This window comes from Piliocolobus tephrosceles, chromosome 5 (assembly GCF_002776525.5).
Source record: "Piliocolobus tephrosceles isolate RC106 chromosome 5, ASM277652v3, whole genome shotgun sequence".
In the NCBI taxonomy this organism is placed as follows: Eukaryota; Metazoa; Chordata; class Mammalia; order Primates; family Cercopithecidae; genus Piliocolobus; species Piliocolobus tephrosceles.
Genome location: NC_045438.1, coordinates 88,755,250 through 88,770,449, shown reverse-complemented (window position 1 = coordinate 88,770,449; position 15,200 = coordinate 88,755,250). Strand labels below are relative to the sequence as shown.

The 15,200-nt window shown below is 35.8% G+C and overlaps 1 protein-coding gene across 50 annotated transcripts in view; it reads right to left on the bottom strand.

Moving 5' to 3' along the window:
- The window catches only part of SNAP91 (synaptosome associated protein 91), a 167,276-nt gene that overhangs the window by 102,324 nt on the left and 49,752 nt on the right, over positions 1–15,200 (bottom strand). For 47 of the 50 annotated variants that reach the window (XR_004228955.1, XR_004228956.1, XM_023205199.1 and 44 more), the window contains 5 exons: positions 10,437–10,579; positions 7,347–7,422; positions 6,505–6,607; positions 3,973–4,066; positions 1,741–1,852 (listed from right to left, as the gene is read on the bottom strand). Coding sequence is in view for 48 of the 50 variants with exons in the window: in XM_023205199.1 (XP_023060967.1) it covers positions 1,741–1,852; positions 3,973–4,066; positions 6,505–6,607; positions 7,347–7,422; positions 10,437–10,579 (528 nt within the window). In the remaining 2 variants the exon portion in view is untranslated. The remainder of the gene's footprint in view (positions 1–1,740; positions 1,853–3,972; positions 4,067–6,504; positions 6,608–7,346; positions 7,423–10,436; positions 10,580–15,200) is intronic. The other 3 variants (XM_031935618.1, XM_031935619.1, XM_023205202.1) reach the window with 2 other exon arrangements.

Sequence of the window (15,200 nt, the reverse complement as noted above, 5' to 3'; positions counted from 1 at the left end):
GGCTGTCATACTCCCATAGGATATCATTTCGATGACATAAGACTGAATGTATGTAGTGGGCAAGAACTGAAGGTATCTTAGCTGCCTTGATAAGTCACATGCATGTCACAGTATGGGAGACAGAATCCATGAAAATTCAGAGACCAGCCACCTCAATGAAGTTTCTAAGGGCCCCGAAGTCTGTGCATTTCAGAGAAATTCCTTCCATGTAAAAGAGAAATGTTGTACCTTGCACTCTTTGTAACCAAAAAGGGGCAGAAGTCTGCTATGCTGCTTTGGTGGCGACATAGAGGACATGTATATGTGCTGCAAAGCATTCGGTATAGTGTCACATATGAGTCAGGCCCAGATTAAGGGAAGACTCTGCAACTTCTCCAAACTGATGCCACTTGGGGCTCTGTTTCAGCAGATCTAAAGGTACTCGAAGCATGTACAGCAGATTCAAATGCTGTAGAGTGCCTTTGGTACACTCCAGTACAGGCCTCCAGTGCTTTGGAGTAGAGCCATGTCTTCTTCAAACAGTAGCTAATCTCCTTTGGAAAAAAGCTCTCGGTTTACTTTTATCTCAGTTTACTTTGGTTTATTTTTACCTACCTTTTACTTTTAGAGACTTAAATTTTGACCAAAGAACATCAAGTGATCATCAGACCTAAAGTGGGTGTTATCTAACGTACCAAACAATAAAGTTGAACAAGTGCAATCATACTCCATTATCAAAAGAAGTAGTCTATAAGAGACAAGCCTCAAGTAGGCTGTGAATAAGCAGGTAGATTGTATGAACAGATGGCTCATATTCTCAGTGCATCTTTTTCTTTCCCATTTCTTCCTCAGATTATACCCATGGACTCTGGAGGAGTTCCCTATCACCAGCTGACTGAGGAAGAAAACATTCAAATTTGGTTTAGAGATGGTTCCTCATGTTGGCACCACCTGGAAGTGAAAAGCTGAATCCCCACAAAGGGATGGCTTTGACATAGAAAGAAATCTTCACAGTGAGTCAAATTTCCAGAAATATATCTATCTAATTTTCTACTTTTTGGAAAAGGAAAAATGGTAAGACACATTGAACTACACCAAATTATGTGTAGCAACTAACTGTTGGCCTGGATGATAAGGTACTCGAAAAAAATAAAACTGGAGGATTGGTGACAAGGAGGTCTGGAGAAAAGGTGATGGATGGACCTCTCAGAATGGATAGAAAGCATGAGACTATCTTCATCCCACTTGAAATAAAAACCAAAGGGCATATCCCACAAAATGGCTCTTGCTAATCAGAGGGCTAAGAGAACTCTATAGGAAGTGGGCATGATATCAGGAATGGAGGTCATGAATAGGCTAAACAGCATAGGCTTCCCATCGCCAAGGCTTATATGCCTATCATCACTGCTGAGTCCTCAGTTGGCCAACACCCTGGATCAACAGTGAGCTTTCATCATAACACAATAGTCCAAGGAGACTAGCCATCCACCAAGTAAGAGGTTGAGGATTAATTCCTTTTACTAGGGTGGCTAGCAGCAATCTGTCTACACTATGATTAGCACCCAGTTATCCTAGATATGGATTTACCATCTCTGCCCACGTCGTTCTGCCAGTATCACCATCTGTGGACTTAAACTCACTATTATGGTATTCCACACAATATTGCCTGCCAAGAAGTGAGACAACAGACTCACCCCACAGAATTCATCAATCTTACCGTGTATCCCATCAGCCCAGACATGTTTCAGCTGTTCCACCTACCGAGTAAGTTAATAACACCATCATTGTAGCAAGCAAAAAGTTTGATAAGATCCTTGAAAAGAAGCATAAATGCTGCATTTATGACACCATTTGTTAGTTCATTTGGATGCACCTAGAAAAACAGAAAAATTTAATATTAGCTGCATATCAAGTCATAATTTTTCTTGAATCACATTAATATGTCTCGAATGACTACTAAGAAATTCATGAATATTCTACAAACGTTGGCAATTCATTTAGTAACCCTACCAATATCAAAAGATGGACTACATATGTTTTTGCTTCAATTTAAGTCAATGAAGTTAGTCTTATGAATTAAAAGACAGATATATGTGCATATATATATGTCTTTATATAGATTAATCCATAGATTATTCAAATTTAACTTTTGAACATCTGGTGTTTTGTTACTTTTACTGTTATGTTACATTTCTTCCACTTCTCCTATCTAATAGTTTCTGTGAAAGAATTCAGGCTCCAGGGTCCTGCAATGACTCAGTGGAAAAATAGCATGGGGAATACCTTAGTCAGCTACCTCTAAAATAACTCCAGAGACTCATAACTGTTCATCCATTCCAAACTACTATAATCATCAACACAAAGGTGCGTAATTTCTCCCTATTCCTCAATCCTTTTATTTTTCCCTTTATGACTCTCTTTCAAGAAAGAACCCTTACTAAGGGCAAGGAAAGTAAAGAAAAATAAATGAAAAAAAGAAAAACAAGTTAAAAGGCAATTCGACAGATACTTAGTGAAGTCTTTATTATAAAATCTGTTAAAAAATAAGATGGTTTGCTGCTTTTATGAAATTTCACAGGAGTTAGGTGTTGTGATTAGCACCCAATTATAGACTAAACCATATAATTGTAACAGAGACACTAAGTTACTAAAATCTGAGGAAAATCTTTGTTGTAGGCAACCACCAAAATACAAAAAGGCTGAACAATATGAGTTAAGAATGTCTCTACATGTCAAAATATTTTATTTTCATCAATCAGATTTCAGATTTTTTTTTTTTTTTTTTTGAGACAGAGTCTCACTGTGTTGTCCAGACTGGAGTGCAGCGGCATGATCTCAGTTCACTGCTACTTCCGCCTCCCAGGTTCAAGCGATCCTCTCACCTCAGCCTCCCAAGTAGCTAAGATTACAGGCATGCACCACCACACCTGGTTATTTTTTTTTTTTTTTTCAGTATTTTTAGTAGAGACAGGGTTTCACCATGTTGGCCAGGCTGGTCTCAAACTCCTGACCTCAAGTGATCTGCCCACCTTGGCCTCCCAAAGTTTGGGATAAGAGGTGTGAGCCATGCCAGGCCTCAAGACTCTTCAAAATTAAGTTTTTTATTTTAAGATAACTCTAAATTTACACGCAGTGTAAGAAGGAACACAGAAAGATCCCATATACCATTTACCCAGTTTATCCTAATGGTAACATCCTATAAAACTATAGTACAATATCATAACCAGGATACTGACAATGAAACAATTCACTAATTTATCTAAGATTAAACACAATTCTTTGGTGGATAGTGTGATTTAAGCAATCCGCATAAAATGGTTTCTAGGCCAGGCGTGGTGGCTCATGCCTGTAATCCCAGAACTTTGGGAGGCTGATCATGAGGTAAGGAGATCGAGACCATCCTGGCTAGCATGGTGAGATGCCATCTCTACTGAAAATGCAGAAAATTGGCCAGGCGTGATGGAGGGTGCCTATAGTACCAGCTGCTTAGGAGGCTGATGCAGTAGAATGGCGTGAACCCGAGAGGCGGAGCTTGCAGTGAGCAGAGATCGCGCCACTGCACTTCAGCCTGGGTGACAGAACGAGACTCCGTCTCAAAAATAAAATAAAATAAAATAAAATAAAATAAAATAAAATAAAATAAAATATTTCTAACAGCAGGTCAAGTTATTTAGCTGCCTGAAGGCACATCTTGCAGATACTTCATCGTGTCAAGTACAATAGGAAGCCACTATCCTACTCAGAACATGAAGTTCCAAGAATGTACCATTCATATTATTCCTTGACGTATGTAAACACCCGGTAAACTGCTTAGAAAAATCAGGGGGAACCTAAATAATCCTTACCGAGCTTAACAGCTTGAACTAAGTATTCATGTAAATGAAGAAGATCTACAGTTGCTTCCTAAGGAAATCTTTGGATTTACCTGTAGCCCATCTTCAAATGAAAGACAACATTGATTGTGTAAGAAACATTTTCTAGTGAGATACATACATCAAATTCAAGCAGTGCATCAATTTGTCCCTGCAGTATTGGCATACTCTTTAGTAGCTTTTCGGGAGCCATTGTCCTCATTACACCATCAGCTCTACAGTAAAAAAAAAAAAAAAAAAAAAAAAAAAAATACAATTTCATTGGATATGGACAATTCAAGACCATATGCATTGTTCTAAGCTGTTCCCCCATACCACCCCGTTTCCTTATTAATTCTGTGGGATCAATTTGAGGCATTACAAGGTTGTAGTCGTTTCCTCCCTCTATCTATTATCTATTCTTATTCCACTGCACAGGCAATGCTTGTTTATTTTCTATCTGTACTGTCCTTAGGAAGAAAGCAATGCAGTCTGGATAAAAGAGGCAAGTTGCATTTCTGAATGGATTTTTCTAACTCTGTAATAAAGGTAATAGTGTTGAAAAGTATGTTTTCTTCTCTTTCTTTTTCTTTTTTTCTTTTTCTTTTTTTTTTTTTTTGAGATAGTCTCCCTCTGTCACCCAAACTGGAGTGCAACAGCATGATCATAGCTTACTGTAATTTCAAACTCCTGGGCACAAGTGATTCTCCTGCCTCAGCCTCATGAGTAGCTAGAACTACAGATGCATGCCACCATATCTGGTTAAATTTTTAAAAATTTGTTTTGGTAGGGATGGGAATCTCACTATGTTGCCCAGGCTGGTCTTGAACTCCTGACCTCACAGTCCTCCCTCCATGATCTACCAAAGTGCTGAGACTATAGCCATGAGCCACTTTGCCCAAAAAAATAAACTTTCTAAAAAGCTAGGTTTTTTTCTTTTTTTGAGAAAGAGAAAACATATCTGAGAGGTTTATAAAACGTATATGACTTGGAGTACAGGGTTTATGCTATTAACCATCAAGGGAAGAAAAATGCATGCTGATAAGAACACTTTTCCCAAACAAAGGTAAAAGTTTAGCTACAGAAGATGAGATTGAAGGTTAATGCTGATGTCAGAGGGTGCACTGCCCCATCTCCACCTTCAGGTCTCTTAGCAAGCCCTTGTATCCAGTGATGGTGATGGTTGAGGAGCAGCAGTACAACTTTCAGGGTCTCTCCCAGACCAACAGTGGAGAAAGCAACCTGAAGTGTCCACATGTGTTCATACAGGTGGGCAGAAGTTTCTAGGAAGGCCATGGACCTATTGCAGAGGTCACAATGCAGCTGGGAACATCAGCAATGGTTGCACAGTGCCATGTAAGAAGTTAGAGGAAGGCATATGAGCTAGAATCATCTCTCGTGAGAAGAGGGTGAAGGAAAACACCTACTATAATAAAGTATTCATCTACAATAAATTATTTTCAATATGCAAGTTGATGTTTTTCACCACTATGGTAAAAAAAAGTAGTCCAAAACTAAGGTTAGGTTAGCCATTGCAAAAATAAAGTTACATCTTTTTGTGTGGATTCTTGAGACTAAAATATTAAAGCTGTTCTAGTACCTTGCATTATTTCAAATGAGGAACAGATATAAGATATGCACAAATATGTGGCTGAATGTTTCTGACTAGATTTATACATCTATTTAGATGGAAATAAACGGTAATTATAGATAAAATTCAAGTGTTTCTGTTTCAATGAGGTTTTCTTAATTGGTAGTGTTAACAATTAGTTTGATTATGGTGTGTGCATGTGTGTGTTTATGTACGTGTTTTCTAGGATGATACTATCCCTCAAAAAGAGATCAAAGTTCAGATTCACCTCAATCAAAAAACATTCATATAGCTATTGTCTAATTGTCTATTTTCCATCTTTTTTTTTTTTTTTTTTTTTTTTTTTTTTTTTTTTTTTTTTTTTTTTAGACACAGGGTCTTAGAGACAGGGTTGCCGAGGTAGAGTGCAGTGGCACGAACGTAGCTCACTGTAGCCTCAGTCTCCTGGGATCAAGCAATCCTCCTGCCTTAGCCTCCCAAACAGCTGGTACTATAGGCATGCACCACCACACCTGACTAATTTGTTTGATTTTTAGTAGAGAGAAAGTCTCACTACATTGCCCAGGCTGGTCTTTAACTCCTACATTGCCCAGGCTGTTCTTTAACTCTTGAGCTCAAATGATTCTCCCAGGTTGGCCTCCCAAAGTACTGGGATTACAGGTATCACTGTGCCAGGTCAAATTGCTATTGTCACCTACAGTCACTATACTTTGAAGTGAATCTTGTCTTACTTCCCTCCTTCGTAAATTATTTAAAGGTACATACATGTTTAAAAATTTTGAGTTAATTTTAACAAATAAAATGTTACATAATTTGTCCTGGGGTTAGAGAGAAGAAAAAAATGTGATAGCATATAAACTGAGAAGCAAATCAGATTTTTCTGCATGAAGATATAAATAAAATAATGCATATTACACCTTCAAGGCTAACTTCTACAATATTATTTATTGAGTTTCTTTTTTTAGGTTATTGTAAACTGGGCCTTCAAGAAAATTAGCTGGCATTTAAGCTTAGTTAAAATAAATCAAGTATGCCTCAAGGACTTATTCTCCTCTAATAAATATAAGAAAGACAAAAACATACCCTTTCTTCACCCTGGCAAAATCAAAAGCCATCTGTCTGTAAGAAAAAGCCTTTTCATTCAAATATCTACTATAGCGCCTTATGAAGGTAGACATATCATAACCTGGGGGAGTGGAAAGAAGAAATAAAACTAATTAATAAAACACCTTCAACTGTGCTTTGCATACAACTATTTTTTTTACTCTCTAAATGGTGATAGTCCTAGGATAGGGTCAATAACTGTGTCAGACCCCATTTAAAATCCTGCTTCTAGGCAAAAATACTTTTGACATGAGGCATTCCAGGATGATTCAATTACTTATTCCACCATTCCAGTACATAATATGTTTTTAAAATTTTCCTTGAATTTTTGTTCATTTTTCAAATAATAGCCAGTTTCAGATTTAATTCATGCAGCCATCTGATAATGTTCCATTTGCTTGATGTGCTTGCTTTACACATAACAGATAAACAGTGAATATGATCAATGAACAAATGAATGCAGTTCAAACCCTATTAATCCACACAAAAAATTTATTTAAGACTGGAATCATTTTTTTTAATTGAGAAGGCATCGTTTATTTCATTGTCTCCTGTACCTTCATAAAAAACAACCGTGGGTCTAGCACACCCACTGTTACTTTTAAAGGTAAACATGTAGTAAAAATCCCCAAAATAAACTTAATATATATTTTATATGCTGAGTTGTCTATAATTAAATATTTTAAAGCTATATTTAAATATAATTATTTTTACATTCTTAAATATTCAATGAAGCTATCAGTTGCAATGATTTTGGATTAATAGTCTCACTTCAAAAATCAAAGCATTGGCAAAAGATTATAAAATACAAATATTCTCACCATGGGATCCACTTTTGTCCAAAAAATTGCTGAGATTGAATAGTGTATTTCTAGAAGCCAAATACTGAATAAATCTCTGAAAAACAAAAATTAGAATTAAATACACATATGCTTAAATCATACCTTTAAACAATTTCTGATACTAAAGGGATTTTTTTTTTTTTTGACAAATTCTCATTGTGATCTCTTTTGCTCAGTTATAAAGTTTCCTAGAATGCTGAATGTCTCTGAGAGGAAAAAAAGCTTTGTGAATTAGAATTAAATTGTATGATCTTTCATTTCTGCACCTAATGGAAATACTACAATTTATTAGGATTCAGTAGGCATCCTACATAAAATTGGTAATTTTAATTTTATCAGTGTTTTCCAAAATAAACATCTTATGAATGCAATTTTCACTCAAAGATTCAAATGAATCTTTCCTATAGGAAAAATAATTCTATTGTTCTTTCTTCTAACATTTTTGCTTAAAAATAGGTTTACATGGTATATCCATTTCTTGAACCTATAATTTTGACACAGGCATATCTCATTTTATTGAGCTTTATTTTTATTGCACTTTTTGCAAATTGAAGATTTGTGGCAACCCAGGGATAAGCCAGTCTATCACTGCTCACTTTGTGTCACATTTTGGTAATTCTCACAATATTTCAAACTTTTTCATTATTATTATATCTTTTTTGGTGATTTGTCATCAGTGATCTTTGATGTTACTAATGTAATTGTTTTGAGGTGCCACGAACTGTGCCCATAAATAATGGCAAACTTAATCAGTAAATGTTGCGTATGTTCTGACTGCACCATCGCTGGTTGTTTCCCTGACTTTCTCCCTCTCCTCAGGCCTCCTTATTCCCTGAGACACAACAATATTGAAATTAAGCCAACTAATAACCCTACAATGATCTCTAGATATTCAAGTGAAAGGAAGAGTCACACATCTCTCACTTTAACTCAAGACCTAGAAGTGATTAAGCTTAGTCAGAGTGGCATGTCGAAAGCTGAGAAAGGCCAAAAGCTAGCTCTCCTGTGCCAGTTAGTCAAGTTGTAAATATAAAGGAGAAGTCTTGAAGAAAATTAAAAGTGCTACTTTAGTGAACACACAAATGGTAAGAAAGTGAAATAGCTTTCTTGCTGATATGGAGAATGTTTGAGTGGTTTGGATAAAAGATCAAACCAGCTACAACATTCCCTTAAGCCAAAGCCTAATTCAGAGCAAGGCCCCAACTTTTTTTCAATTCTAGGAAGGCTGAGAAAGGTGAGGAAACTGCAGAATGAAAGTTTGATGCTAGCAGAGGTTAGTTCATGAAGCAAAGAAGTCATCTCCACAATATAAAAGTACAAGGTGAAGCAGGAAATGCTAATGAAGAAGCTGTAGCCAGTTATCCAGAAGATCTAGCTGAGACAATTCATGAAGGTGGCTACATGAAACAGATTTTCAATGTACGCAAAGCAGCCTTCTATTGGAAGAAGATGCCATCTAGAACTTTCTTATCTAGAAAGGAGAATATAGTACCTGACTTCAAAACTTCAAAAGACAGCCTGACTCTCTTGTTAGGGACTAAGGCAGCTGATGACATGAAGTGGAGGTCAATGCTGATTTACCATTCTGAAAATCTAGGGTCCTTAAGAATTACACTAAACCTACTCTGCCCGTGCTCTATAAATGGAACAACAAAGCCTGGATGACAGCACATCTGTTTACAGAATGGTTTACTGAATATTCAAAGCCCACTATTGAGACTTACTGCTCAGAAAAAAAAGATTCCTTTCAAAATATTACTGCTCATTGACATGCACCTTGTCACCATAAGAGCTCTGATGGAGATGTACAGAGAGATGCATGTTGTTTTCATGACTGCTAACACAACACTCATTGTGCAGCTCATGGATCAAGGAGTAACTTTTACTTTCAAGTCTTGTTATTTAAGAAATACATTTTGTAAGGCTATAGCTACTATAGATAGTGATTCCTCTGATGGATGTGAGCAAAGTAAATTGAAAACCTTCTAGAAAAGATTCACCATTCTAGATGCCATTAAAACATTTGTGATTCATGGGAGGACATACAGTTACCAACATTAGCAGGAATCTGGAAGAAGAGCATTTCAGCCCCTATGGATGACTTCGAGGGATTCAAGACCAGTAGAGGAAGTAACTGCAGATGTGTGGGAAAATAGCAAGATAACTAGAATTAGACATGGAGCCTGAAGATGGGACTGAATTGCTATAATCTCTTGATAAAACTTGAATGGATAAGGAGTTGCTTCTTATGGATGAGAAAGAAAGTGGTTTATTGAGATAAAATCTTCTCCTGGTAAAGATACTGTGAACATTGTTAAAATAACAAGAAAGGGTATAGAAATTACATAAACAGCTGATAAAGCAGTAGCAAGGTTTGAGAGATTAACTCCAATTTTGAAAGAAGTTCTGCTGTAGATAAAATGCTATCAAAGAGCATTGAATGCTACAGAGAAATCTTTTGTAAAAGGAAGAGTCAATTGATGTGGCAAACTTCACTGTTGTCTTAATTTAAGAAATTTCTGCAGTTACTTCAGCAACCACCATCCTAATCAGTCAGCAGCCATCAACATCAGGGCAAGACCTTCTAGCAGCAAAGATTACAACTCACTGAAGACTCAGATGATCATTTGATAATCATTTTTTTAGCAATAAAGGATTTTAAAATTAAGATATATACTTTTTTAGACATAATACTATTGTACACTTAAATAGAGTACAGTATAAGTGTAAATGTAACTTTTACATGTACTGGGAAACCAAAACATTTGTGTGACTCACTTTATTGCAATATAAGGTTTTTTTTTTTTGCAGTGGTATGGAATCAAACCCGCAATATCTCTGAGGTATACCTATACCTCATATCTCTAAGACAATGTCTAGCTTAAAGTTTATTTTTTGTTAAATAACTAAGGAGAAGATTAAACTTGTATTCTAGATGATCTGGAACTGTGTATTTCCTTTTCTTTTTCTCCGAATTAGTGAAAATTCAAAGAGCCTTAAATCATCACCATGCTATTCCTAAAAGCCTCCTTCCTCCATCAAAAAAAGCTAAAAGTTTACTTAGTTTACCTCATTTCCATGCACCATGAGATGATGTGTTGTCACTAAAGCCTTAAACACAACCACCCAGCTACTGTTTGTTGCCCGCTCAAAGAGAGTGTCGGCCATCTGAGGAATATTAACATTGGTCTCGTTGGTAGCCTGGATCAAATCTATGAAAATAGAAGATATTAATCAACGATATTAACAATTATATACAAAAATTCATTTCAAACTTGGAACATATAAACCTGTTTACTAAAATATACGACCTCAAAAGTACTTTGATAACAGCTGATAACAAAATTAAAAAAAATTAAACTGTAATATTTTACCCATGGACATGTACATACATTATTTACCCAATATATTTATTTATTCTCGAGTATATTTTGCTTCTTAATTTTATTCTGTACTCTCTTCTGAATTTACCTGTTTGCTGGTACTTATGCCATTTTTAAAATTATAAACTCCAGGAAGGCTAAGCCTCATATATTTAATCTTCTTTGTTACTGCTATAAGCACAATGTCTCAAATGTGGGCATTTATTCGATATGCCATTTGAAGGCAATAACATAAATGTACTCTTCAAACTTAATAGCTAAAAGTATATCTCATTTGGATTCGAACTTTGAAAGGTGCTAGTAAATATACTTTTCACATGAGTGGCAGAATGAGGTCAAATATTAAAAGAGAAAAGAATTCTACACACAGGTAAGCTTTCGTAGAACATGCATACATTAAATTACTATAATTTGACCTGAGTTTATAAGAGAGTAAACCTTTATAACATATTCACTGTTCACATCGACGTATTATGAGTCCAGGTGTATTTTCTTTTATTTTTTTTTTTTTTTGAGACAGAGTCTCATTCTGTCACCCAGGCTGGAGTGCAGTGGCATGATCTCTGCTCACTGCAAGCTCTGCCTCCCAGGTTCATGCCATTCTCCTGCCTCAGCTTTCCGAGTACCCGGGACTACAGGTGCCCACCACCATGCCCAGCTAATTTTTTGCATCTTTAGTAGAGACATGGTTTCACCGTGTTAGCCAGGATGGTCTTGATCTTCAGACCTTGTGATCTGCCCGCCTCGGCCTCCCAAAGTGCTGGGATTACAGGCATGAGCCACCGGAGTACAGGTGTATTTTTTTTTTTTTTAATTATCTACTGGCCAACAGGGAGTGCCCAGCATCAGAAGATCAGTTCATGCTGTCAAAGAGTTAGCTGGGACAACCAAAGATCATGTGCTAAGCAACAGAAGCTAAGCCACAGCCGGACAGTACAGACTTAAGTACTTCCAACAGTACAGGATAACCTCCTCAGGACAGCAGACACTGCATGACTTCTGTTACAGTCCATACTTATCTTGCAGAGACCTGCATGTGATACCCATTTCCTAGGCAATCCCATGCAACAAACATGCACTTGTAACAAAAATGCACATGTATTCTTCTTACTCCAAATCCACACTTGGTAATCATTAAACTATACATTTTATGCATTGCATTTCTCTTCGAAATACATGTTTTTAAAAATTGATATTCCATCACTGAAAAATATCTATAAACTCCTTAGACTAAAGGATATCAATAATTGTTCTGAATTACAAGTGGATCAAGGCAGGCTTATTTCTTAATTTATACTGATTTTAAATTTCTGTCATCATCCCCTTTCCATCAACACCTTTCTCTCAATATTTTCCTTTATTGAACTTTTCCTTATCCTTCAGGAAATCTTTCCTGGTCCCTTTCAAATGCAGTCCCATGTGGCCTTCCTGTGCTTTAAAACTTGAGGCACTTTGTTCCTGCTGGGTGTTCAGAATAGATGTATATTTGTCATAACTTCTACCATGCCACAGCTCCTTAAAGGTGATAATGTCTGCTTCATGTACAGCACTTTGCAGAGCATTGTGTAAAATATTTGTTGAGACAAAAGTATAAAAGACACACTTTAGCTAAAATAATCAAATCAGTTAACATTTGGAAGGTGTAAATAACTCAGTGAACCAATATTTTCTAAGTGACTAGTGCATAACATTACAAAACAATGCATGAGTAAAAAAATCTATTCAAAGTATGATACAGACCAATGTATTTTAATGTAACAGAAAGTTAAAAAAAATTCACTGATATAGTTTCAGAGTCAACGTTGCAATTTAAACTTAAGAAACTACAACTTGGAGAATTGTAGTGTAGTATCAAAAGAATATTCACAATTTTCTGAAAAGGTTATTAAAATGGTTCTAATGTTTTCTAACTGAGTATCTTTATGAGGCCAGGTTTTCTTCACACACTCTTAACTAAAATAATATTACCAAACAGACTGATTACAGAAACAGATATAAATGCTCATCTTTATTGAGTAAGAAATCAAAAAGATGTATAAAAATGTAAAATGATAATACTCTTTTCACTGTTTTTTAAAACAATTATTTCCCCAAAAATATTATTTGTATTAACATGTTTATATGTAACATGTTAACAGATTTATTATGGTTATTTAAAAGTGAATTTTAAAAAGCTGTCCCAGTTGTAATTTTTAATATAGTAAATATCTCACATACACAAAAGTTTTTTCAGTTCCTTAGTAATTTAAGAGTACAAAAGAGTCTTGAGACCAATTTGAGAGCAACTGTTCTTCATCTACAGATACTCCCTGACTTATTGTGGGTAATATCTTATACACTCACTGTGAGTTAAAAATATTATTAAGTTGAAAATGCACTTAACACACCAATCCTCCTGGACATCATAGCTTAGTTTAGCCTACCTTAAATGTGCTCAGAACACTGATGTTAGCCTATAGTTGGGCAAAGTCATCAAACACAAAGCCTATTTTATAATAAAGTGTTGAATATATCACGTAATTTATTGAATACTGTACTGAACATCAAAAACAAAATTGTTTCGCCGGGCGCGGTGGCTCAAGCCTGTAATCCCAGCACTTTGGGAGGCTGAGGCGGGCGGATCATGAGGTCAGGAGATCGAGACCATCCTGGCTAACACGGTGAAACCCCGTTTCTACTAAAAATACAAAAACTAGCTGGGCAAGGTGGCGGGCGCCTGTAGTCCCAGCTACTCGGGAGGCTGAGGCAGGAGAATGGCGTAAACCCGGGAGGTGGAGCTTGCAGTGAGCTGAGATCCGGCCACTGCACTCCAGTCCGGGCGACAGAGCAAGACTCCGCCTCAAAAACAACAACAACAACAACAACAACAACAACAAAATTGTTTCACACCATTGTAAAGTTGAAAAGTCAGAGGTCGAACCATCATAGGTCAAGGCCTTCTGTATACCTAGAAAGAGAATTGCTAGGTTGTAGGATATGCACATATTTAACTTGAAAGCTTTTTTCCATAGTGATTGCTCCAAATGCTCTCATAAGTAGTTACTATATGTTTCTACTGCTCTACTCTCTCACCAAAAAGATAATTTTCATTTAAAGAATTTAAAAAACAAAGTATAGATATAAACACACAGAAAAAAAATTTTTTTTTTTTTTTTTTTTGAGACGGAGTCTTGCTCTGTCCCCCTGGCTGGAGGGCAGTGGCGCAATCTCGGCTCATTGCAAGCTCCGCCTCCCGGGTGAAAAAAATTCTTAAAAATTGTGAGATCTAAATGCTATGTATAGGTCATGTATCAGTTTCTTAGAATTCTAAGTTTTATTTGAACTTGGGAAGATGTATCTGGTATCTTTTTGGTAGTTTATAAAACAGCTTTATTGAAGTATAGTTGACAATAGAATTGCACATATGTAAAGTGTACTATTTGATAAGTTTTGACAAACCTATACATTCATAAAACTATCACCAAAAATAAGATAATTAACATATCCATCACCTCTAACAGTTTCTCCATATCCTTTAAAAATTCCTCTTTCTCTTCTCCTGCTGTTCCTTAGCAACCATCAATTTGCTTTCAGTCAATATAAATAAATTTGCATATTCTAAATTGTATGTGAAGGGAATAAAATTTTTTTCTTGAGAGGGAATGACTGGATTCTTTCAGTTAGCTAATTATTTTGAGATTTATCCATGTTATTGAATGTATCAATAATTCATTCCTTTTTATTGTGGAGGTATATTCCATTGTATGAACATACGAAAATTATTTATTCATTCACCTGTTGATAAACCTGTTGATGAATTAAGGGTGATTCCAGTGTTTGGCAATTACAAATAAAGCTGCTATGAACATTTACATATACCTATTTATACGGACATATGTCTTCATTTCTCTTGGGTAATTTTCTAGAAGTAGAATAGTTGAGTCATTTTTAAGTAAACATTTAATTTTAGGGAACTGCTTTCAGAAAGCTGTTTTTCAAACTACCAAAAACATTCCATGTATATCTTCCCAAGTTCAAATATTTAATCTTAGGGAACTACTTTCTTGCCTGATGGCATTTCTACCATGTTACATTACCACCAGCAGTGTATGAGCATTCTAGTTGCTCTACACCCCTGCCAAGACTTGATATGGTCTTTTTTTTTTTTTTTCTATTCTATTCTAACAGATATGTTGTAGTATCTCTCGGTGGTTTTTCTTTGCATTTCCCTAATGACTATAATAGTGTTAAACATTTATGTCATGAGCTTTTCATTTGTTTGTTTGCCATTGGTATACAGTCTTTTCCTATTTTTATTGGATTATATTATTATTGAGTTATTCTGTATCAAGTCCTCTATCATATATGTCACTTGCAAATATTTCCTCTAAGTCTATGGCTTCTCTTTCCATTTTCTTAACAGTGTCTTTGAAAGAACAGAAATTTTAAATTATGATGAAGTCTTATTTAT